General features: G+C 54.3%; 9 protein-coding genes across 9 annotated transcripts; 5 read left to right on the top strand and 4 right to left on the bottom strand.

The window, feature by feature from the left end:
- Nucleotides 1–1652: 1652 nt before the first annotated feature.
- LY79DRAFT_510697 (pectate lyase) lies at nt 1653–3270 on the bottom strand (the record flags this gene model as incomplete). The annotated part of the gene is made up of 4 exons (XM_060554185.1): nt 1653–2624; nt 2724–2868; nt 2935–3090; nt 3191–3270. 4 exons carry the CDS (start codon nt 3268–3270, stop codon nt 1653–1655), a joined length of 1353 nt encoding a protein of 450 aa, XP_060416530.1.
- A 1145-nt stretch (nt 3271–4415) lies between these two features.
- On the bottom strand, nt 4416–5396 carry LY79DRAFT_100676 (uncharacterized protein). The gene has a single exon (XM_060550620.1). It carries the CDS (start codon nt 5278–5280, stop codon nt 4627–4629), a length of 654 nt encoding a protein of 217 aa, XP_060416529.1. The 5' UTR covers nt 5281–5396; the 3' UTR covers nt 4416–4626.
- A 985-nt stretch (nt 5397–6381) lies between these two features.
- On the top strand, nt 6382–7890 carry LY79DRAFT_100656 (nicotinate nucleotide adenylyltransferase). The gene is made up of 2 exons (XM_060550619.1): nt 6382–7445; nt 7598–7890. The coding sequence occupies exons 1-2, from the start codon at nt 6753–6755 to the stop codon at nt 7697–7699; spliced, it is 795 nt and encodes a 264-aa protein (XP_060416528.1). The 5' UTR covers nt 6382–6752; the 3' UTR covers nt 7700–7890.
- Nucleotides 7891–14062: 6172 nt separating this feature from the next.
- On the top strand, nt 14063–14422 carry LY79DRAFT_100628 (uncharacterized protein). The gene has a single exon (XM_060550618.1). It carries the CDS (start codon nt 14183–14185, stop codon nt 14384–14386), a length of 204 nt encoding a protein of 67 aa, XP_060416527.1. The 5' UTR covers nt 14063–14182; the 3' UTR covers nt 14387–14422.
- A 291-nt stretch (nt 14423–14713) lies between these two features.
- LY79DRAFT_546624 (uncharacterized protein) lies at nt 14714–16017 on the bottom strand. The gene is made up of 2 exons (XM_060557248.1): nt 15623–16017; nt 14714–15448 (listed from the first exon to the last, which is right to left on the bottom strand). Exons 1-2 carry the CDS (start codon nt 15921–15923, stop codon nt 15165–15167), a joined length of 585 nt encoding a protein of 194 aa, XP_060416526.1. The 5' UTR covers nt 15924–16017; the 3' UTR covers nt 14714–15164.
- Nucleotides 16018–17076: 1059 nt separating this feature from the next.
- On the bottom strand, nt 17077–18548 carry LY79DRAFT_577895 (uncharacterized protein; the record flags this gene model as incomplete). The annotated part of the gene is made up of 5 exons (XM_060559917.1): nt 17077–17156; nt 17259–17465; nt 18224–18289; nt 18423–18491; nt 18518–18548. The coding sequence occupies 5 exons, from the start codon at nt 18546–18548 to the stop codon at nt 17077–17079; spliced, it is 453 nt and encodes a 150-aa protein (XP_060416525.1).
- Nucleotides 18549–19283: 735 nt separating this feature from the next.
- Nucleotides 19284–19823, top strand: LY79DRAFT_577894 (uncharacterized protein; the record flags this gene model as incomplete). Its single annotated transcript, XM_060559916.1, has 1 exon — nt 19284–19823. One exon carries the CDS (start codon nt 19284–19286, stop codon nt 19821–19823), a length of 540 nt encoding a protein of 179 aa, XP_060416524.1.
- Nucleotides 19824–21004: 1181 nt separating this feature from the next.
- LY79DRAFT_510814 (uncharacterized protein) lies at nt 21005–21544 on the top strand (the record flags this gene model as incomplete). The annotated part of the gene is made up of 2 exons (XM_060554194.1): nt 21005–21318; nt 21376–21544. The coding sequence occupies 2 exons, from the start codon at nt 21005–21007 to the stop codon at nt 21542–21544; spliced, it is 483 nt and encodes a 160-aa protein (XP_060416523.1).
- Nucleotides 21545–22857: 1313 nt separating this feature from the next.
- LY79DRAFT_100584 (uncharacterized protein) lies at nt 22858–23268 on the top strand. Its single transcript, XM_060550617.1, has one exon. It carries the CDS (start codon nt 22958–22960, stop codon nt 23219–23221), a length of 264 nt encoding a protein of 87 aa, XP_060416522.1. The 5' UTR covers nt 22858–22957; the 3' UTR covers nt 23222–23268.
- The last annotated feature ends 546 nt before the right edge of the window (nt 23269–23814 follow it).

Genomic DNA, 23814 nt, shown 5'->3' with positions numbered 1-23814 from the left:
ATACGCTGTAAGCCAGGCAAAACAGTCGATGCAGCACTGAGGGGGCCGCCATGGAAAACGGTTCCAGCTTCCGACTCGAGTGTCTTGGCTAATTGATTTGATCGATTTTTTTTATTTCAGGCCAGCATGTCAAGTCAGGCCAGGACGATGAAACGGCTCGTGTTCTTGACGGTTGGCGATGGAGAAGATCATCGCTTGGATTGGAGTCTCCCAAGCCCCTGTTCAATGGCCTATCGATCCGGTTCATGCGTGCGTTTGTCTCGATTGAAATTAAACAATATTGGATAGTCTCATCTAATTCCACTCAGAACTTGCCCCATATACGCCATCCTTGTAGGTGTACCCCGATCTCTCCCGCTTCGCGATCGAGTGGACCTGAACCCCACGGGGCATGCCTCGCAAGGGCAATATTTCTGCTGCCCCCAGGTCTTGACCGATAATACCCTGGCACATTCTCCGCTAACAGACTTACAAATCTGGAGAAATATGCTTGGCTTAGTCTCTTGGGCTCGCCTCGTTTCGAAGACGTTAGAACTCTCTGCCGCCGCTGGATAGCTGTCATTTGACGCAAAGTCTGTCACGAGAACCTCGCACGATTCTCTGGGATCAAGTATCTATTCCCATAATTACACTGCTGTGAGCTCTAGCCTGTGACAGATATGTAGCCAGAAGTGATGTGTCCCTCACATATCGAGACCTGCTTTCAGCACTCGGAGGCGCCGAAATTGATGTGCCGATGCATTTCCCGTCATCTTGTTCGATCCAGGGTTGGCCATATGATCGTTGCCAAATGCTGGCCTCCTATATCGAGTCATCAACCTCCGTGACATGGCTGCAGCTGTGCACTTGCCGCGTCCTTCGTCAAGCTGGCCACGCAATGGCGCAATCCCTCGCTTTACCGGCTTCGTTCCCCGCTTGCCGCGCGGTCCCAGAGAGGCGACGCCACGCTGGAATGAGATGATCTAATACTTTGCAAGCTTGAGGGGCGTCTGGATGGTAGTCTCGTCCCTGCCACTGATGCCGGGTCTCTTCCCCCTGAGGCGGATATCGTCATATTCCGCTTAACTGCCGCTTTATACTGCCAATCCCATCAAGCATGATATGAGCTACATTGATAAATTTCAACTATTGGTAGCTTTTGCTAATCTTTGACTTCGTTCAGGAGGAAGCAGTGAGCTTGTATGTAGTCTGTGTCGATCTATAAATCATGCCCTGGCTTGTCGCTAATGGAAAGGTTTCGGGATTCGTCGTATTGGCCTGCGCCCCCAACTCTCGCGTCGAATGTCATACAAGAGAAGAATTTGCACACATGGCACTGCGCCCCTGTCAAATTAGCAATCTCCTCAGGTGTCTTGCATCACTGTGCGTGGGAAGCTGAGACGACAGGAAGAGATAACCGAGAGAGTGTGAACGGGCAATTCTAAGAAGAAATAACGAAAATGATAATGGAAGGATATTTTTATTGAAAGAAGAATATATACCTCATCAGAATACCAAAGATGAATAGTACACACAAGAAAAAGCGAGAGTGCGTGCTATATATAGCCAAGTGGCTCGCCTTCATATTGCGCCTTCCTTAATCCCTTGCTATCCGTGTAAGCCGCGAATCCATCCATCGATTCACAACCAGTTCAAGACTCCGCCGGACATGTCTAGTAGACAGCCGGGGCGAGCGAGTTGACGTAGATCTCAAGGTTGGCATACCCACCGGCGCCAATCTTCATACCGTCCGACGCATCGTTGGGGTTCAGACCGTTGGCCATCTCCCACTCGTCGGGGATGCCATCACCGTCAGTGTCCCTCTTGGCCGTGCCGGGCGCGACGGTGCCGACGCCGCCCGCGGAGGCCTCGTCCGAGATGAGCTTGCCGGACTTCCCGTAGGACCGGAGCTCCTTCAGTAGGGCGGCGTCGACGGCATCGCGGGCGATGGAGGCGCCGGCCCTAGCGGAAACGTGAGCCACGGCGTCGGCGGGGGCGAGAAGCCTCGCGGGCGGCGGATAGGCGAAGGGGGCGGTCTGGATGGCGAGGTCGGAGTAGCAGGTAGCGGAGGCGCAGAGGGCGGCGCCGTTGAGCGCCCCGTCGCGGTTCGAGTCGTAGAAGTTGTCCCTGACGTAGCCGCGGAAGTTTGCGTTGCCGCGCGTGAAGGCAGCGACGGAGGTGGAGGGCCCGGATATGAAGTAGTTGTTGATGATGTTGGCGTAGCTCGCGCCGGCCGAGTCCCCCGCGATGTAGCCCCCGCCCGAGCCCCAGTTGTAGACGACGTTGTTCTGGAAGTCGTTCACGCCCTTGACCTTGGGGTTCCGCGTCTTGTTGTCGATGTAGAGGTTGCGGAAGAGGGAGACGCCGCCGTCGGTCTGCATGAGGCCGCCGCAGGAGTGGGTCTCGAGGCCCTGGGCGATGATGGAGTCGGAGACGGTAACGTTCGTGACGTCGCCCGAGATGGAAAAGGTCTCGTCGCGACCCCAGGAGACGGAGACGTGGTCGAAGATGAGGTTCTTGCCGTCGGCGATGGTGATGGCGTCCTTGCCGCTGTCGCCGCCCTTGCCCATGCGGATACGGATGTGGCGGACGATGGCGTTGTTAGCATTGGACCAGGAGAAGCCGTTGCCATAGACGGTAATGCCCTGGGGTAATTTTTTAGTGTTTTAGTTGTGAACTGACGACGTTGGTAGTGGTGGTGTTTCAAGAAGACGGGACTGAGAAAGTGATATAGGCCAGCTTACACCTCCGGGCGCAGTCTGGCCGGCTATGTAGATGTTCTTGGACACTACGATGCGGGAGCTGATTTTGATGACGCCGCCAACGTCGAAGACGACGATGCGGTTCGGCTGGGATACGGCGTCACGAAGTGAGCCCGCACCGGAGTCACTGGGATCCAATGTGTGAGTACGGCTCCTGACACGATCAGGACAGGGGAGAACTTGTGGTACTGACCTAAGGTTGGTGACCTTGTAGACCTTGCCAGTGCGACCGCCGACGGCGTTGCGGCCGAAGCCCTCAGCGCCGGGGAAGGCCAAGGGGACGGCATCGGCGCGGGCGGCGACCTTAGCCGGGGTGGCGTCACCCCAGCCAACGGCCCCGCAGGCCGCCCTGTTTGTTGCTTCTCAGCACAACAACCGAAACCCGTTTCAAACCAGATGATCGTCCAAGCCGCTGAGTGTTCTAGGATGATCGAATGGGGAATACTTACGAAGCATCCTTGCATGGCTGAGCTGCGGCACCCTGGTTGAAGAGGGCGGCTGCGGCCAGGAGAGCTGCTGAAGCCTTCATGATGAGAAACGATACGGAATGTAGAGATATCAACCAGTTTGAAGCCAGCGGGGTGGGTGGTAAGCTAATGGGAAAAGAAACTGATAGTTCGAGACACCCAAGGTGGCCCCGAAAGGCAACGGGACGGAAGGGCACGTGTAACAGTAAGAAGAGATCTCAGAGCCGCGGGAAAGGGAGGAAGCGCATCCAGAACGGACGGGGGTCGTGAATTTGATTTTATAGGCATCGCTTTCATCATGCTGAACATGTCGTCTTCTCGCGATGATGATCCACCGGGACGGGTGGTGTGATTTGGTTCGGGGGGTCGCAATCCCTTCCCTTTCGGCCACGACATAACAAGGATTCAGTTGGTGTCAGCATGTTGCAGTACATTACATGGAAAGGAGTCCAGTGTCGCTGATGCAATGGGGGACTTGCTTGTACGAGGATACTTGATAGGGCATTAGTGAGTGATATTCCACTGTTTCCTCTCCTTTCATTCCCCTAGATGGGATCGACTACATCATCCCGAATTCGTGTAACATTTGTACAACGGAGAACTCCCCCATTTTGGGTGACAAACCCATCTCGGCCAGAGAAGACCAGGGCGATTGGTGGGAATGGCAAGAAATGCGTCCAGCGCGCCGGGAGGAGATGGTGCTCAGATGCTATCCAAAAGGGGCATTACGTGTGGGGAATCCCTGGCGGTTCGTCGTGCTCGCTTGGAGGATGGATATCGAAGGAGGTGGCGACAGGGGCCGGAGGACCGGCGGCCGAGGGTTTTCGAGTTTTTTCAAGTAGATGGTGGCAGTCGGAGAGATGCTTTGGAGGTACCGCCATAGACAGGTGGTGTCTACATGATGCAAATACGAACAAATGGCAGTAAGCAGGGAAAGGAATGAGTATACCTAACTGTATGTGGTATGTGGTTCACTCTGCGTTTCTCAGTCGACTACTCTCCCACTTGCCAGAGGTCATTGTCGAGACTCAGTGCCATGATTCACACGTACTACTACATACGTAAAGGTTTTGCTCCCGTGACTGCAGCATGAAATCATGTGCAAACTCTGTATTTGCATGAGCAACTGGAAATGGCATCGCGCAAAGCAACCGGTTCACAGAGCGATTGGTACGAACCGCTTGCTTCACTTGTGCCCCTATGAAAGCAACATACTTTCAATTAATATTCATCATGTCCTTACTTACCCTGAGTACGATAGAGTAGGCTCATGCTGAGGTGTGTATCAACATCCTGCCCACCCTTTTTGTGTGAATCGAGATGAAGTCGACCTGCCATCCGATCTCACTTAAGATGCTATGGCCAGTCACAGGTGAAGTGGTTGGTACAGTCGTTCCATGTGACTAAGCTTCTCGCTACTAAAGTCTCAGCCGGCAAATGGTCTTTTCGCCGAGATCATGGTCAAATAAGTCGGACCATTCATGCCGGAGGGAAATTTTGGGGACCCGTCTGGCCCAGGCAAGAGTGCAGCGGGCAATTGACCACGAGGTAGGGTATTGGGGCGCCAATGATGAACTACTCCCTGGAGGAGCGCTGAGGGGGCAGTGGCGATGTCGGAGCCCGGGGGCGCACGTTTCGGCAGGTTTGCAGGATGGCGGGCCGTTGAGTGAGTCACGTGGATGATGCTTGAGGCCCTTATTGGTACTCAACGAAGTGGTGTTAAGAGTGAGACAGACAGGTCTTGGAAGCCAACGGCGCGCCGCGGCGAATTGTCGTAGCCGAAGATCTCGGCAAGTCAAATATTCCAGGGTCCCGTGAGGGGCGAGGAGGCCATTGCGCCGCGCCCTGTCCAGGAACGGAACCGAGGGCGCGCCCGTTGAGTGTTTCAGCAGATCTTGGGAGGGGTTGGAACGCAATAACACATAGAAGAGGCCGCGGCACACAAGATTGACTGCTGGAGATTTTGCGGCTGATGGACGCCAACCGTGCCTTGCTGAAGAACCGGTGGGTGTGTTGTAACTCATCACTTGAGATTGCTTGGGTGTTTGTGGTTGGTGAAGATAATTCAACATTGGCGCAGCTCATCAACGATGGATTTCACCCAATCCCACGCTGTATAGTAAGGGGCGATGCATCGGCGCAACATGCAGCGCGCGTCATCCGGCGATTGCCGGTCACAACAAAGGTACCCAAGTACCTAACCCAGACATACCCCTCATCCTCGGCACTCGCCCAGCGGCCAAGTCTCTCTTGACAACCGAACGGTACGTACTGAGAGGCATTGAATACTCGACGAGCAGAACAAATGTCAACAGACTCTCAAGCGAGCACCTGCCTAGGTATCGAGTTTACTATGCAAGTGCCTAGGTATTCAATGGATGCAGACCTTTACATGCCCCCCCCCCTCCCCTACTCCCCGAAGACGGAGATCCGAGATGCTACCGGGGCCTGGAACTGAAGTTCCGCCACTATTGACCCGGTTTTTCTCCGATGCCCCGCTCCTGATCTTTTTCTCCAATCACATCCTGCACTTGGAGTGGATTCCTGCTGACTAACCTCCCCCTCCCACGACCCCAAGCGACCCCTCCCCTCGATGTGCCCAGACGATGTGCGGCACAGAGCGCCGCACCGCACCGCACCGCACTGCACAGCAACACAACACAACGCGACGCCGCTCCGCTCCCCCTCCCCTCTCTTTTTGCTCTCGACTCAACCATTCACTGGCCAGTCGTCTGCCGCCAGCGACAAGGTAGATTGGACTTAAACGAGAGATAATTTACCCTTCCCCCAAAGTCTCGGTCTCATCCGTAACGTTAGTCACGCAACCCGCCAAACTGAAATCCAGACCCTTCCCACTAGCCACACCCTTCTTCCTTCGGCAAACGACCAGAAACTCTTCTTTTTTCGTCGTGTCGTCCCAAACAGAAACAACCCCAACCCAACCCAACCACCACAACCCACCCCGTGCAGTTCCAAAAGCTAAGGAGGAAAGAATCGGAGGAGAGAAAAACAAACAAACAAAGGTACATGCTGTTAGGCACGGCTGCTGTCTCTTTTCCCGCTGCATGACGTATATGGCGCAAGGCTGACACATCTTTTGCCTGGTAGAGCACGACAAGACGGCGTTAACTAGTCCCCGTCTTTCCCCGTCCTCGTCCCCGTCCGTCCCTGTGCTAGGCACCGACCGACCGACCGACCGACCGAACTATAGCCAGCTGCATCTCGGGAAAGATACCATCCTGCCTGCCTATCCTCGCTCAAAACACCATACCACAACTCTTCCCCTCCGCAGGAACCCTCTCGGAGCATCCTCCACCGTCTCCCCCGCCCGCCCGACTCATACACATTGGCTCCCTCAAATCGATCCAATACGCTCCCTACCCGCCGGTACTCTGTCTAAAGATACCTCGCTGAACTCTTGATTCGAGCTGGTTCGCTCCGGCTTCTGTACTCGCAAGCGTCCCGCCCTCCCGATCCCCCCCCCTCCGTCGTCTCGGCACGCCGCGCAACCTCCCCCGCCCCCGCCCCCCGAAACAGCATCACCATGGTCGCCTCCCCCGAGACCATCGAGGCCATGACGCCTCCCGGCTACACTTTCCCCGACCACCGCCTCCGCCTGCAGCAGTCCGAACCCGACCGAGAGCCCCTCGTCCTCGTCGCTCCGGGTTCCTACAGCCCCATCACCTTCCTCCACCTTCGCATGGCCGTCATGGCCGCCGACTACGTCCGCTACAACACAAACTTTGAGCTTATCGGCTCCTACATGTCCCCCGTCTCCGACGCCTACAAGAAGCGCGGCCTGGCCCCCGCCTGCCACCGCCGCCGCATGTGCGAGATCGCCGCCGAGCAGACCTCGCGCTTCCTCATGGTCGACCCCTGGGAGGCCGAGCAGACGGCCTACGTGCCCACCGCCGTCGTCCTCGACCACTTCGAGTACGAGATCAACGTCAAGCGCGGCGGCTGCAACGGCAAACGCGTCAAGATCGCCGTGCTCGCCGGTGCCGATCTGATCAACACCATGAGCCAGCCCGGCGTCTGGTCGCCCTCTGATCTGCGCCACATCCTTGGCGATTTTGGCGCCTTCGTGCTCGAGAGGGCCGGCGTTAACATCGACGAGGCCCTCGGCAACCTGAAGGAGTATGAGGACCAGATCTACTACATCCCGCAAGTCGTCCCCAACGACGTGTCAAGCACTAAGATTCGCTTGCTGTTGAGGAGAAATATGAGCATTGACTACGTGAGTTTCTTCTCCCTTCCATTATCCATCCGTACACACCCTTATTCCTGGCATTCCCCGTTTGCCCATCGGGTATGCCGTTTTGAGCCGGTCCAGTCCAATATGCATTTTCTCTTTTACATACCGGCGAGCCAGTTGCTAACAAGACACAGCTCATCCCTGCCGAAGTCATCAAGTACATTGACGAGCACGGTCTTTATCACGAAGACGACGCCGCAACAAATGAGAAGGGAAAAGAGAAGGAGGTGCAATAAGCGTCACATGCACAGATCCCACACTCCAAACGGCTTATAGAAGAGAAAACAAAAAAGAGGAGAGACGGCCAGACCAAGACGAGAGACAGAACGACAGAGAGGCATCTCAAGAGAAGAGATTAGGGGATCAACTGGCGTGGGTATTAGCGTTTGGGTTTTACGAGACGACACGGCACACATTGCCTTTTTGTTTATTACTTTTTTCCATTGTTTCTTTTGTTTTCTTAGGGATCCACTAGGTGCATTGGGGCGGGCAATTTCCCCATAAGACATATATACTTCCACTTCCGGGGGTACTTCTCCCAAGTTACAAACAGGATTCCTCTCGAGACTGGCTATCGTCTTTGGTAGCTAGAGGTGCCTTTATGCGGCGCATTTGGCATGCAAGCACGCAATGGGAGCATGGCCGTGCGTAGCTTGTTGTTCGGCGGCAAGCGTCCTTCAACTTCGGGGTTACTGCATGGTCCTGATCAGTTCCGCCGCTGTTACGGTCGTACTGTGAGAAGTCGTAGATGCACTGGCAAAAGCATAGTGGCAAGCCACACACGCTGTGGGTGCTAGCAGTCCAAAGACCGTCATCTAGATATGGCTCCTCACCTCTATGCCTATATGCACGAACACCCTTCCGCCCAATTGCTTAACACGCGGCTCGGCCTTACAACAACCCGTTCTTCGGTTCAGATGTAGCAGGTGGTAAGCGTTGCTCTGCAGTATCTTAGCGTGCTGATGATTGGCGTCATTGTACTACCCCGTATGGCCCGGCCTCTAGGAAGCAAATTCCCGGGTCATGCTATACATCGCAGAGTCAGATTCAGACCAGACGGCTAGGACGGCTGTCCACAATATAGGGTTGGGCTCGAATATCAAAACAAACCTTCGTAAGCTGTCTCGGAGACTCCTTGAGGGGGGTTCGGAGACAGACTGTTCCATGGAGTGGAGCTAGAATGAACAAAACCAATAAATTTGCATGCTGATGCGAGTAGTGTGATATCTGAGTGGCGGTGGCAGCTTACATGTCGTCGTTCTTCAGTTACCAGACCACGAGCGGCTATATTGTTTTCTTAGCGTGTTCTGTCCATTCAATATCACGGCCCATCTATTCGCCCTCGTGGCAGTCTGAGCTTTTGTTCCGTCCTTGTGGTTGTGTCTATATCGTCAGATGACAAAACTCTTATGAACTCTACCGAGCCATCCATCATGGACTTGTTGCTTGACGAAGGTGCCGTACTTGGTAACACTGCGCTCAACCAGAAGGTCTGCCAAGTTGTTTGAGAAGGAACTTGACCAGGACATATCGTCGCTTGATCAAATGGGAACGTCAAGATTCTGAACGTCACTGGTCCACCGGGACTATCACCGTTGGACAATACAAGCGGCGCTGCCTTCAGTGGCCATTACCAAGATTGACGGTAAAGGATATTGCTGAAGTACAAAACAACCCACTAATTCGCCCAAATAGAGTCTTCTCCAGTTAGCCTCGGCTATCACTCACAGGATAGGGGCTGAACATACCCGCGTTGGTCCGAAAAATGAGACAGACGCGATGCTAGTTTTAGGGCACGCTCAACCTCCAGATGTTCTAGCTCTTGTCAATGGATGCTGAGAAAACCTAACAGGGCACGAGTCTTCTTTACTTTCCTACTTGGCCATGGCTTGCCTTGTCTTAAAACTGAAGGTTTTCCAGAGTGGCTAAGATAAAATGACCGGATGAGTACCAGAGCCAGAAGCAAGGAAAATGCCAAATGATGAAATGGTTTTTCATTGAAGTGGCGGCTTAATGAAAAGAGAAGTTTGCAATATTTGCTTGTTTCTTCCGAGGGCATTATAGGCAAAAGTTCCGGGGAAGCGTCCTATGGCAAGAGATAAAACTGGCCATGGTCCTTCGAAGAATCAGGTTAACACGTTTTCAAGGAGTGGTGTTATACATGGGGTTGACATAGACACCAGGATTGTGCAACACGTTGATGCCTCTGTGACGGCCCTAAGCTAATATATGTTGTCGTCTTTTGACCAAAAAACACGCTTTCCCATGTAACAAAGCTATGAGTGATAATATTGGAATAACCAAGGCACGAAAGATGGGAAATCATTGGGTGCTTGTCATGTGTATACCAAGCAAAAGCAGAGTACATTAACTTGGTATCTGTTTTTGAATTTACGTCCTGGAGCAGTTACCGAGTAGTAGGCGAATGGACAGCGATACGGTTATAATCCCAAATCGTTTAACTCGAGTAAATGTGTGTTCTACAGCCACTCTTTGCGCTTAGAAGTGGAATTCTTTTGATGCTTATGGTTTATTTGAGCCTCGTTCCATTCGCCGCCTCAGTCATATGCACAAAACAAAGTCACGGGACAGGTTGAAAATGACAGATGCCTGTGTTTTGTTAAGTGTGGGAAAACTGGCCTAGCCGAGCTTCATAGCGAAGAGATCAACACGGTGTCAACAGACAACACAAGTCTGTCTCCATGCCAATAGGTTCCCAAGCCTCAAGATAATGGCTTCCATAAATTGCTAGAGTGAGAAAAAGCAGCGGCTTGTCCACTAACTACAACATGAACGCTATCAACTTCCCTTTCATATTGTATACCGTGTTGCCTTGGCTGCAACTAAAACTATTGAAGCTAAGAAGTGTGTAGGCCCATGTACTCATCCGGCTGCAATCTCGTAAAAGTCGCTTGGAACTAAGTATAACCTTACTTCAATGAGGATATACGTACTGCCTGGAGTTATGATAATATATATCAAACTCCCAAGGTTTCCTATTCATCACCATGCTCAATTCAAAGTTGGCCAGCACTAAGCCAGACTCATGATTGTAATGACACGAGTTCAGCTTCATAACCCGGAATGACTCATGAAGTAAATAGAAGACATCATTGACTACGGGAGCTTCTCTACGTATTCATCAGATTTTGAGGGATTAAACCACACGATGCAGAGTCTGACAGATGCAAGCATCATGAGCATTTGAATCCAAGTGCGACTCAGGGGGGGCTCAGAACCATGAGTGCCGACCAAGGGAATCCATCATACGAGACATCTGACTTTCTCCTACTGCAGCACCACTAATCGTAATCCCATGGAACGCAATCCGCCTGGCAAGCAAGTCAGCCAGCGCCAGTGTCAGCGCCGACGTATGCCACCAGCACGGGTACGACGATTCGGAGGTGTCGAAATAATCATCCTTCCATCACCCCCCCGTCGTCTCAAAGTCAGTTCGGGCAAGACTCACCTATCCGAACGGATTGCGAGTTTCGATCGTCCCGCAATTTGCCGTCACCAAGCATCGTTCCCCTATATGAATCGGGCTCAACATCGCGTTTCCGTCCCGTTCGCATTCTAGCATTCTATAATCCTTACATCCTCTAGGCACTCATATGTCAGTACCCAACCCCCTGTGGAACTCAGGAGTTTACTCCGGCGCGAGGGAAGGGGGAAGAGGTTTGAGCTTCACGGGATATCGGGTTTCTCGCCGTTGGAGCTCAAGATGCAGCTCGAAAGTCTAACGGCCTGCTGGAACATTGCCCTCACCTCTTATCTGAGCCAATCTCGATGTATGGTCGTCATGGATTTAGTGATGCTATCATGTTTCCTGCTTGCATACCCCCCCCCCTCCGATCTCTCTGACTGAGCATCGCACACCTTACACACCGTCCGATCCCACCCTTGCCTCAGACATAATGCCTCAGCTTCGAAAAAGATCGTCATCATCCACCATACGGAGTGACTCAACACCTTTCCCCTCGTCTCAACTTATCGCCAACACCCCAATTCGTCAGTGAACTCAAAAATCCAAACCCTACGGGGTCATTCATGCCCTTGTACCTGTACACAAACTTGCTCAGCTGCGGTAACTTTTTCTGCCAGAGGGATAGCCGGAATATGCGCCGATAAAGCAACCCCCTTGGCCGGGCTAAGATGGCATGGGGTGTCCAGTGCTGGCTCAACACAGCCAATGGTGTCGACCACTGCCGCAGCAGAACCACGGAAGCTTCCCCCCTGCATCACTACTCTCAACCAGAACGAATACTGGGTTATTCGCTTGACGAGCGGAAACACCAAGCCATGACTTCGGTTGGTTCCACCATTTTGTTGGTGGGAAAAGATTAACCTCCGATGCCCCCCCCCCCCCCCCCCCCCCCTCGGCTCACCAATACTTAGCCTACAACTGGGACGATAGGAAAGATTGGGCGAGCGCCAAGCTTTTCCATGTGTGCGAGCGTTGTCGTGGCCACCGTCCAAGGTTTCCCCTTTGCGAACCGGGTATCCCACAACTCTGGGTTCTGGGATGGCATACCAATATTTCCGGTTCCCAGCGCCTCGGCTAGCACTAGGATTTCATCCCCTCCAGCAGGAATGGGGGCCTTTGTTACGTTATTAACTTGTGCTTGTGTTGGGAATGGGCACATTTACCAAGGAAGTACGGACATGAATACCCCATTAAGGCGCCAGGTTCCCTATAATCCCACGTGGGCCATTGTAGGTCCAGTTGACTTTTCCCTCTCTTTCCCTACCCCACAAATTCACAAAGCCAAGGCCGGTTTCCGTGAATGAACACACCAAATCCCAAGGCGCTACCGAGATTCGGGATGTCCTCCCTATCAATGCAAACCTTTCTTGCCCACACGCTCTGGGGGAGAGCTCGGACGACTGCCGAGGGTGAAACGGACTGGGGGGGGGTTGACGGGTGGTGGGTTAACGTGGCCACGAACCGAACCGCAACCCCGGAAAGCCGAGAGTTGGTCCGACGATGACGACCACAGCATGCCAGAGAAATCGGCGATGAGCGGGGCCATGCGGCAGCCGTTTGTACCGCATCACTCGGAAGGTGGCAGGGACGTCCCCTTGGCAGGGAAAATGGCCAAGCCGCCGCGAGGTCAAAATCCATCACATTGTGGCCTATGGAACGGCCGGGGAAGGGCAGAGCAAGACGCACACGGCGCCGGATGGCGAACAGTCCGTTGATGCAGAGACGAGACGCAAAAAAGCAGCCGTGCAAGGAGCCTCCCCCGCCGCGGCGTTTCCGCATCGCGCGCGCGCGCGCGCTCGCTGGACAAGCAGGCCGCGACGTGTTTCTTGGAAGAGCAAGAAACAGCAAAGTGATTGCGCGTCAAAGGTCGTAGGAAGTGAACGTCCGGTCTCATCTGACTTTATCCTGTGGCCCGGGCGTTCATGCCGTCCAGGAAAGGGCGTTTGCCATGCGCACGCGCGCTCTGCGTGGCCCTTGAGCGTATCCAGGGACGGGTATCCCACGGACACACAGACGGAAGGGTGCTAGGGATGAACGGGGAGACATTATGAGCGTATGATAAGGGGACCTTCGTTGCACAGGTGGGGAAAGGGGAGGGAGGGGAGCGAGTAATGACATTACTCATTGGAACGAGGCTTAGCACATACGGACGGCACAATGCAGGGAAGAAGCCCGGCACGGAGCGGCCACGGTCACGGCCATGATCCCACCGCCAGACTGACGTTGCCCGCAGGACATCCCGAGCCTCTCCCCGGCTTGGGGAGCGGGGCAGGAGGTCACGATGCTACGGGGCACCAAGGTTACAAAGGGGCACTGAGCAATAAGATGTTCCTATCTCGGGGCTCCGTACAAGTTCCTACTGGCGATAGGTGAGGATGGGGTGTGTGGCCGGCAGGTGGCGGGCGTGCCAGACCAAGTTGCTGCGACAAGTGCTATCCCCAACGGCCCCCCCAGCCGTCTGCCCGTCCAACTGACGCAGGAAATAGCACTGATAATCTTTGGTTTTATGACGATCCCTCATGCTGGAAATATCCATTGGTCGTGGGGGATGCACTGGTTTTGAGTCGGGTCGGTTTTTTTTGTATGTGTGTGTGTGTGTGTGTGTGTGTAGGATCGTCGCCCTGCTGCTCGCGAGTGCTGGGCACCGCCGATCGCTTGTTGTCATTGCCCCGGTTGAGAATTCCGAGGGGGAAGAAAAGACCCGTGTGGCTAAGGGGTATTCTTGGGCCATCGGGACAAGGAACGCAGAAGCACTGTACCCAAGCGTACTATGTAGCACAAACCCGCAGGCGGATTTTGCGAGAGGTGCCAAGAATCAAAGTTTTGGAGGCTGTTGGGCATTTGCAGAATGCCATTCTCACATTCCTGGTTTGCCCATGTCGAAGGTCGCACGGGGTGGCTTGCAGGACATTGCGGGTGGATGCATCCTTTCTCCCAAGCTGAGCATATGGGAAGGAGGAGAGTGTGGAATGCTGCATGACAGGAAATGCTAGACGAGGGTTACAGCAGGGGCAGACTTGACGGTCAGACAACCTGAAAACAACAACAAAAAACACAGGATGCTCGGTCGTTGTTAGAATAGTCAAGAAGGGAAGGGGATGGAACCGGCCGGAGGTAGTGTGATGGAGAAGTGGGTTGGACTCTTGAAGTGGAGGTGGTCGTTCATCCAAGCATTTACGGCGACCCATGGCCAGGGCATGAGAACGCCCATATTTCATGGGACTTATTGTTAATGATGGTCAGCTGCCCGCTCACCCCGTCTCCGGCACACACCTTGGATGTTCCGGATGCGACTAACGGAGAGATCGGAAAACGGCGATCTGCCTCTTACAGTCCGCGCCGCCTGAGCGAACGGACAGAACGGATAAGATCTGCTTCTGACCTGAAGGGCCGAGGGGATAGCGGCAGACTAGACGGTCAAGCAAATCTTATGTGAACCAATTTGCTTTCAGTCGGCCTGAAGCAACAGGGCGAGGGAGGCATGGCGGACGGGTCAAGATGTCTAAGGTCAGACAGGCTGTGGACGGAGTAGTGTGCAGAGATCGCCCGTTGTCATGGATGTGCAGAGGCGGTGATGCGTGATGCCTCCCTGTTGGCTCCCACAATGCGCGTCCGTACGAATAATGTCTCTCCTCCGGGCACGTTGACCTCTAGTAGTAAAAAAGAGATGAAACGGCGCTGGTGGCAGAACCACAGACAAAGTCGGTAATATGCACGGGCTGACGGTAGCGCGAGCGATAGAAAGTCCGTGGTCAGCTCGGCCGGGGGGGGGGGGGGTGGAGGGACGCAGGGCGGAGTGAGCTCACGACTCACTTCACACCTTTCGACAGAACTGACGGTGATCTCATTTCCGTTGACGGACGGTTTATCCCTGGGGCGGGAGGCAAAATGGAGGTAAGGATCCAAAGATCTGAGAGGCTGCTGCTAAACGGAGAGACAGGTTTCGGCCGTCGATCCGATGACATCACTCGGCCGATGTCAGGGGCTCCGGGGTACCTTGCCCGAGCGCCCGCCCCTCTCGGTGTGTGTGTGTGTGTGTGTCTGTGTTGGGTTTCTGTTGCACAGAAAGAGGATTTGCAGCGTGTGAGGTGCGACGGCTGTGGCGCTGGGATCAATCTGGAGGCACCGGCAGAAATGATGGGTAGACGACCGGCGGATGGTACCGCCAACCAACCGTCATTAATCCGGCTTACTGTAGGTCCAAGAGGCTTGGCTCATACCTCCATCGCGGGTAGCAGTTTAGAAGTAGTCTCGAAACAAAAGGCAAAAGCCCATCGTCGTCTATTGACGGAATCCACGAAAGGGCGGCTTTGGAAAGTTGAGGCCCGCGAGACGAACAAGGGAGGGTGGGCTTGCGCGAAGTAAAACGAGTAATGCCCCCCCAAGATCGCGATGTTGTGATCCAGGGTCCTTGTATCGGAGACGCAACAGCAGACGCCTCTCCCAAGTAAACTATTTTTTGTGCTTGCGGGGGTTTCCGTTGCATCGAGGGCAAGGCCTGAGTAAGAGTTGGCGCTGCTTTCGGCTTTGCTGTTGGGTGAGCCCGGCTGCGCTGCGCTGCCTGTCCCTGTCCCGTTCCCAGACGGACCCGTGGTGCCGGCCAAGCTAATGTACAGTAGAGACGCACCGAGTGCATTTGCACGACTACGGCAATTGGAGGGTTACAACTTACAAGTGAACTGACAAAGGTCGGGCGGCTGCTTCTCTAATGTAGGAACGGGGCCCAAGGGGGGGGTAAACCAGGCGAGTGGGGAGCCAAGTGGTGGTGGCGGTTGGAGTTTGGGGGTCCAGGATACTGCGTGAGGTATGAGGAAGGGGAGGGAATCCTGTCGTTTTACCAAGCAGCGGTATCCTAGATTATGACGAGATCTTGGCGGCTGCTGCTGAAGGGAGGGATGTTGGTGGCACACAACCATGGTACACGAACAGGTACGTATGTCTGTACGGCGCATGCTGTGAGTATACGGTACCATCGCTGCATCGCAACACTGGTGGCTGCGCAGCAGTATCCTGTACTGTAGCCGCACCTCTCAGCCCCTCGCCAGATGAAGTAATGTTGATGCTGAGTGTCGCAAAAGCATGTTCGGGGCGGGCAAAGCAGCAACTCATGTCATGCTCAAAATATGTTGGTGGCTGGGCAGAAAGACCCTCCACTTAGGGTCAGCAGATGCTGCACTCGGTACCCAACGCACACAACAGAAGAAAAAGGACCGAGAGAAAGAAACGGTTGAGCGGGACGGTTGTCTGATGCCTGCTTTACCAGCCCACCTCGGCCAGCGTGTCGCGTGCCGCTGCCCCTCCCATCCGTCCGGTCTGGTATATCAAACGGATTCTTCCATTAGCGTCAGGTATTAGCGTGGTGATGTCCTTGTGATGCCCAACGGATGAGTAGAGAGAGGGTCGACACGTCGACGAACCAACTGGCGGAGACGAAGAGAGGAACCGACTGGTACGATGGGGGAATCAGAATCCGCTGTGAGGTGGACACAATGTCATGGCCAAGAAGGGGAGGGGGCGCCGAAGCCGCCAAACCGGCTGCTGTCTGCCGGGAGTGAACGGGGGGAGCTTCACGCACCAGTTAGAAGCCGAGCGCTGTGCTCGGCGGTCCGGGACGTTTCTCTGAGGTGAGGTCAAGGGCTCAGGTGGGGTTCGCGGTCATTTCGACGTGAATGGCAAGGGACCGGGAATCCCAGTCTTGCCCTTGGGGGGTATGGCGTCACAGGCGTTGATCAGCAACAGGCTGTCTGTCCCAGCAGGGGTGTAAGCTTCTGCAACTTGCAGGAGGGCGGCCAGGTACACAGGTAAGCACTGTACTGTACTGTACTGTACTGTACTGTACTGTACTGTACTGTACGTACGACAATGGAGCTTCTGTACCGCCTGTGCGACCTTGGGAGGGACCGACCACCTTGGATACGTATCCTGCCACTGCATGGTATGGCATGGCATGGCATGTACAGACAGGTATGAATGCATCCTGCGGTTGGTGGGCTGCAGCATCCGCACATAGACGCGGAAGCAGGCAGACGCAGGCGCGGAGGGCTTGCTGGGTGCAGGTTTCTGCGGGCGTTCCTGTGTTGTGTTGTATTGTGCCCATGCTCGGTTCTGAAGCCAGCAAGCTGCGGATCAGTCCAGGGGCCCGTCTCTCAAGGGAAGCCAGGAGAAACCTCCGATATGTGTAAGGCAGTAAGTACCTAGGTACTGTGCTATGTTAGGCAGTGTACGTACGGAGTACTGCGTAGCAGTTTATACAACACAACTCATGGCGTAGAGTAGGTAGAGGTGAGAGATGATGAATGCTTACTTACTTGTAAGGCCGGCGCTGGACCGACTGGTTGCTTCGGTGCGGCGGTGGGGCATTCCATCTTTTGCGCTCGTCCTGGCAGAAGTCGTTCCCAATTTGCCATGCATGGGCAATGCCGTTTGTTGCATCCTTATTGAAACATGAACAGGGGATGGGCGGAAGAGGAGTCGGAAGAGATCGGCAGCATCAACGGTCGTACACCAATGCCTACCTAGCAGCGAGAACAATCGAGATGAGAGGGGAATTTGCTAATAAACCGCCATGGCATGTACTGTATGTAGTTTAAGCCGACGATGGGAAATGGGAAACCGAGCGAAGAAAAGAAGCTGCCGAGATTGAATTTCTTTTCCTTCTTGCTTTAGCGAAGCCGATGCTACATGGGGAGACTCGTCAGCCACATTTCATGTGGACCCCACTCTCACGTTTCCACCTTTTTGTCTGTGTGTGTGTGTGTGTGTGTGTGTGCGTGTGTGCTACTCTTCTGCCACCTTCCAAGAATGAGCCAGAGTGGTGAGAGACATGCTTGATATGTATTATAGGTACTTGCTTAGGTCATCGTGGGATGCTGCTCGAGGGTGGAGGACAAAAGACCCCGAGGAGGATGACGGGCGGACGGGTTGCACAACAGGAAGGAAGCATGAGAGAAGAAAAGAAGGAGGGAAAGAGCAAAACCAAACCCTGGAGTACGTATCGTACATGTGGGGAAGGAGACATAGGTGTGTACCCACATAAGTAGATACTCAGTAGATCTACCCAAGTATCGAGATATGGAGGTAGCCAAGTATATATACGGAGGCAGGCACATACCTAAGAAGAAGAGTACATATGTAGCTGTACCTTCTTCCCGGGCTACCATCTGTGGGGAAAGGAGGAGCGACATGTGGGCAGGAAGAGCATGCCTCAGGTCCCGAACTAAATTGCCTCTTGGGTATCGGATTTAGAAAACTTGCCAGGTCGCTCGCTACGTACCAGGGCTTCCAATCATCTGTTCGCGGGGCGGATAGACCTCGGCCAAAACGGAAACAGAAACGCTCCCTGTACGTACGCGTGTCTGTACTGTACGCCCCAATCTCTGGCGGGTCCGTGTCTGTCCTCGGTTTTCTCCCCTCAGCGTGCCTCATCCTTCCACTTTAGCCTCCTCCCGGCACCGGGCACCTTCTATTCTGACCTGGCACTTGGACGCTTTTAGCAACAGCAGCAGGCAGGACACGTTCCGGCGGGATTTCCCAGCAAGGAACTGCATACATACGATAGCATACCTACCGTCCCGAAGCATACTGGCCGCCACCGCCATCTGGCATCCGTCCGTCTCAGTCTCGGGCGCGAACATTCGCACGCACACGCACGCACGTACCCACGCACGCACACGGCGTTGCGTTGCCTTTCCGCGCGCTCGGCGTGAGATGAGGCTGTCGTCAACTTCAATTCCAGCCGAGGCCGTGCTGATGCTCTGTGTTTCTACCCAGCGCGTACACGAGTATTGTCTCCTCTGTCGGCGTGTCTCGGTCCTGACTGCGCACAGCTGGGACGGATTTCTCTCCGCCGAGAACGACGGCTCATTGGAAAACCCAACTGCTGGGATTACATTCCTGTACCTCTTAGCTTGTCCTCGACCAAGTATCTTCTGTTCGACACCGACAACAACTTCTCCCATCTCCTGACTGCATAGGGGTGTGGGTGGTGTGGGTGTGCGACCTTTTCCCAAGCCACCAATCTTGTTCGTTCACGACTTGACGATCTGCTTCTTTTTTTTTCTTTTTTTTTTTCTTGCATCCCATCGCACCTTTTGTGCCGCCTGGGAAGATGTCCGCTTATCCAATCCCACCCCTCCGACTCATCAACCGATACAATCCCACCCGGTCAATCAATCACCACGCGCGCGCGGTGCTTTTCCCATGTCGTCCGCGCCGCGCTACGTACGTACATAGTAGATAGCGCGCCCTCCTCTCTGCCGATTCCATTCCCACATGGCTGTCACCATGCATACGGTGCTTTGTTCCACGCCGGAGAACACACCGCACACCACGCCATGCTAGGTGCGGCCCATCTTCAGCTCAGGCCTTTCTCCAACATCCATCCGTCTTTCTTTGCTCGAACCCGTCCTGCTCAGACAAGTAGCAAAACAAGACCCAAGTCGAGTTCTTCAGAAGGCACAGACCAACCCAGTACCACAGGAGGCACAGTTGCAACGACACAGGCCGACAGAAACGGTCGTGATAACATCATTCTGCTCCACACCGCCTCATCTTCGCTATCTTGTCAGCAACCCGTTGCGAGCCTGTCCCTCTCTCCCGTATCCCTGTTGTGTACTGCATCATCCTTGGATTTTTGCTCCGCCCCTCAGACCCCTGGTCGCTGGCCCTTTACAACGGACGAGAGAAGAAGAAGAAGGAGAAGGAGAAGAAGAGACCGGGAGTCCGATCGACACCAAAGAGCCAATAGCGAACAGTTCCTACGTAGCAGAGAGCGCAACCCACCCATTGAGGGTTACAGTACGACGGATACATACCAACTGTTCCCAAGTACCGCAGATCGCAGCCGGGTTGGCCGCTTGGAAACGTCAACGTAGACTCGAACCCACACAGCCAAGCCAGCCGTCAGCCCGTCCAGGTGTAGTTACCACCTGTATGTACCTCCCTACAGTACATACTACCTACCTAGGTAGTAGGCAGCACAGTTGCCAATTACGACAACGATGACCGTCGGCGCAACCCGCTCGCACGGTTTCCTTGCCGTATCATTGCAATCCCGTATTACGGATACTGCCACAGCATTCCCACACTTCGCCGTCACCTAATCTAATCTCCCGGTCTGTTCTCTTTTCTCTCTCCCTCGTCAAATTCCGATTGCCATACGACCCCCACCTCCAAGGAGCAGCACAGAGCAGTAATCGGCGCGAGACGACACTACCTAACTAACTCGCGTCCAAGTGACAAGGAACGTAGTTTTAGCTAGGAAAAGGAGAAGAAGAAAAAAAAAAAAAGCAGAAGGGAAGGGGGAAACAGTGTAGGCCAAGAGGCTGCCCCAAAACCCACCCACACCTCACGAGATCCTGCAAAATAGTTGTGCTTTGTTTGATACATTACCCTTTGCGGCCCACCGCACCTTTTTTCCCTCTGTTTCCCTCTTTCTCTCTCTTCTTGCTGTTTTGCTCGACTCGCCCTGTCCCTTTCCATCTCTTTCGTTCAGCCCCTCCTCCCTCCCTCCTCTTCCCGCTTCGCCGGCTCTGTCCCTGTCTTTGAGAAGACCGGTAGGACCCTACTTGCTTTCGGAATACAACCACCCAACACCCACCCCCCCCTCCCCACATTCCACAATAGTCTACGCCCCCTCCCCCCCCCCCCCCCCAATATACTACGTACACCACCACCACCACCCAGCACCGCATTTGCAACCACCTGACTCTTTCCTCCCGCCATCCTCGACTCCTCTCCGCCACTGCTTGCCAGTTCCCAAGAGAGCCTTGACCCTGTTTACACTACATGGTGGCAAGACCCCGTTTCTCAGCCTGCAGCCCGGTGACGAAGTCTCGTTCAATTCAACACCTTAATTGCCCTTTGAGCCGCCCTTTCGCCCTCCTGCGGGCAGTTTTCTACCACGTACCTTGGCACCACAAGCCGATTCACATTCGAACAAACCCAACCTACACCCGCTCACACGCACACCGCCCCTCGCCGACATTCGTGCTCTCGACACATTCGGCATTCCGCATCGCTCTCATAGCAGCCCAATTTCACCACCACCGTAACGATGGATAACGAACATCAGGAGCAGCACAGCGAACAGTCGCGCCTCCCTCCTCACATCGAACGCTCCCACTCGAGTTCATCCTCCTCTTCCGTCGACCACGAGCACGACGAGCATCAGATCCACCAGCCGACGCCCATTCGACCTCGTTTGCCCAGCCGGAAGAGCAGTGGACCGCTGGTCGTTCCCCGGGATAGCTCGGCCGTCGGCCCCATCGACGCCGAGTTCGGGCCTGACGACGTGAGGGCCATGAGCCCGCGGCGAACTAGCGAGGATATAGAAGCACTTGGCAGAGAAGCCCGGGAAGAATTGAAGAGGTGAGCACGTCGCCATCGCCGCAACACGACCCAAGACTAACGAAGCCCCTGTCCCAGACACGCAAAGGCTCTCCAGGACTCCCTTCTGACCATTTTCAACCGCATCGAGGCTGTCAGAGAAGAACACGATAAGCTTGATAACAACAATAAGTTCCTCCAGAAATACATCGGCGACCTTATGACGACGAGTAAAATCACCGCCGCCCCAAGCAAGGGCAAGAAATGAGCAGCCTCTGGAGCTTGGTGGAAAGAGGAGGACCTAACTAAAATTGCATTCACCACACACGCGTGGCCAAAACGACATACATTTGGCATCGGGCTTGCGACGGCGTGACCGCGGCACCATGATTATAATTGAACACCGACGGGCGCGCCCTGACGATCATCAGGGCCCCAACCCCTTCCTGGGATATATATCATCCCTAGGACATTCTCTACACAGCAATGCATTCTCTACACAGCAATAATCGGACACCGCCCGCGCAGGGCATGATACCCCCTTGTGGCCGAGCTGGCCTACAGCGTTATACTTGGCTCGTTTATGGCTTACGGCACGGACACGGTATTTGGAGTGGGGAAAAAAAACAAACTTGCATCGGATCGCGACTTGTATACTAAGGATCATCATCGTCATCGTCATCATTCGGGGGTTTTGACATACAGTCAGATGGCATCGGGCATTGGATAGCATTGGGCGTTCCGGGTGTCGGTAAGGGCTTTTTCGGCCTTTGGTTTTACGTTCGCATTTTGTGTATATACCTCGGTTTTTGGCCGGGGACAACTGTTGGTCTTGAATTGAACCACGAATATTCTTGCAGTCACCTTGGCTGGAAGTTGTCGCCGCGCAACTACAGCAAGGGACCCTTTTGTGACCAGGTGAAGCTATCAGTTACTCTTACGCGGTTAGATTTATACAAGGGACGATTACCCAATAATATCCTTGCGAGCGAAATACGATTGGCAGTATACGTACACCTTCGCGCGCCACGCTCGACGATCCACAGCTTACGATGTACACCATGTACGCCGACGTCATTCGCGAACGGTATCCCGATTCCGCCGATTTCATTTGGAAAACCAACCACCGGATGGAACTCGGCCAGAGGCGCAAGGAAGAAGGGTACACGGAGTTTGTCTGCACGAGCAGAGCACCTGTTGTCTTGGACGGGAAAGTGAATGAGCAAAGGGTCTATCGAACATCAATTGTGTTACACAGATCCGAGGACTGTGGGCAACGACGGCCATGGCCACAAATATTTTCTCCCCCACAGCCAACCAATCGATGCGTACCGGCAAAAGTGATTGGGCGAATCTTGAAGGCGGGCAAATCGAGTCGATCACAGGAACCGACGAGGGTGGTGTTGGATTTTTCCATTGCGCCGTCACAAGTTGCAAGATGCTCAGCGCGCGTCAAGATGCTGAACCCTCCATCAGTTTGAAGATCCTCTTGCACCTGAAAGAAATAGGAGGGGTGTTGCTACCTGGTGTGAGGGAGATGTGACGACATGCCGAGCATGGTTGGTCTGACGCGAGCGGCGATGGGTACCTGGGGGTCGCGCCGAGTACGCTGACGGGTGCGAGGTGGTCCCCGAATACCAGAGCCAGCGCGAAGGGCTCCGACAAGGAGGGGAGATCAATTATGTGGCGGGCGAGCTGGGGGGGTTTGATGATGGTTGAGTGGTGTAGGTCTGGCTGCGATACGTCGGTGAACGCCGTCGTAACCCACATGTGTCTGAAGCGTAGTCTTCGACTGCATGCGCCGGCACGGCTTCCAGGTTTGTCTGAACCAATCGGCTCGCCTGCAGATGCCTTGTGTTACCGCGATGCCGCGCCTGTGACGAGGTGCTACATGCGCGGCTGCTCTGATGAGCATACACATGACGGGCCCCGTTGCGCAACCTAGGCCGTGTGTCGGAGACTCGGAGTTGGTTACGCTCTTTCGAGTCTGACCATGCTGGTGCCTTTTTCTGCTACCTTCGGTGGTTGATCACCGCCCCTAGTGTACTTTGCGCATGCCGGTGTTGGGCAGTGCCGACTGCGACAGCCAGCACGACAAGGCCGGCAGGTTAAGTGACGAATCGTGATGTAGCTCAGAATCCGTTCGAATCTGCTGCCTGTCGTTAATCCTCCCCAAGAAAAGCCGGTTTAATCCATCAAAACCTAGAATCATCATGAAGCAGTCCAGAGATGAGTCTGATGGAGTCCGTTGCTAGACAACGCATAAGACTGGTGTTTTGTCAAATCAACGGGCTTTTAGTAAGGCTTGGCTGCTTGGCGAAATGCTACGCCTTTCCCTACTTGCTCGGATAGGTAAATTCGACTACTTGAATAGCTTGAAACCGAACAACTCTCGCCGATTGTCTGAAACTCCAGGACGTTCCGCAACATGTGTTCTCTAGGTGGCGTGACTGAAGTTCGATGGGTCCGTGAATGAATTGCATGCTTAGTCATGGTCTGCTTCCGGTTGCCGCTTAGTCGGCACCTTAGATGGACGAC

The sequence above is a fragment of the Colletotrichum navitas genome (genome assembly GCF_030913465.1).
Source record: "Colletotrichum navitas strain CBS 125086 chromosome Unknown LY79scaffold_15, whole genome shotgun sequence".
Taxonomy (NCBI): domain Eukaryota; kingdom Fungi; phylum Ascomycota; class Sordariomycetes; order Glomerellales; family Glomerellaceae; genus Colletotrichum; species Colletotrichum navitas.
Note: the sequence above shows the minus strand (reverse complement) of the source record. Positions and strands in the feature narration are given on the sequence as shown.

Bases quoted from the DNA above. Each gene is read 5' to 3' on its own strand.
- LY79DRAFT_100676 (XM_060550620.1), bottom strand. From the start codon at position 5,280: ATGTTGAATTATCTTCACCAACCACAAACACCCAAGCAATCTCAAGTG.
- LY79DRAFT_100656 (XM_060550619.1), top strand. From the start codon at position 6,753: ATGGTCGCCTCCCCCGAGACCATCGAGGCCATGACGCCTCCCGGCTAC. The intron at 7,446-7,597 runs GTGAGTTTCTTC...AACAAGACACAG, and splicing joins GAAATATGAGCATTGACTAC to CTCATCCCTGCCGAAGTCAT.
- LY79DRAFT_100628 (XM_060550618.1), top strand. From the start codon at position 14,183: ATGATGGTCAGCTGCCCGCTCACCCCGTCTCCGGCACACACCTTGGAT.
- LY79DRAFT_546624 (XM_060557248.1), bottom strand. From the start codon at position 15,923: ATGGTACCGTATACTCACAGCATGCGCCGTACAGACATACGTACCTGT. The intron at 15,449-15,622 runs GTAAGTTGTAAC...ACTCTTACTCAG, and splicing joins CGACCTTTGTCAGTTCACTT to GCCTTGCCCTCGATGCAACG.
- LY79DRAFT_100584 (XM_060550617.1), top strand. From the start codon at position 22,958: ATGTGGCGGGCGAGCTGGGGGGGTTTGATGATGGTTGAGTGGTGTAGG.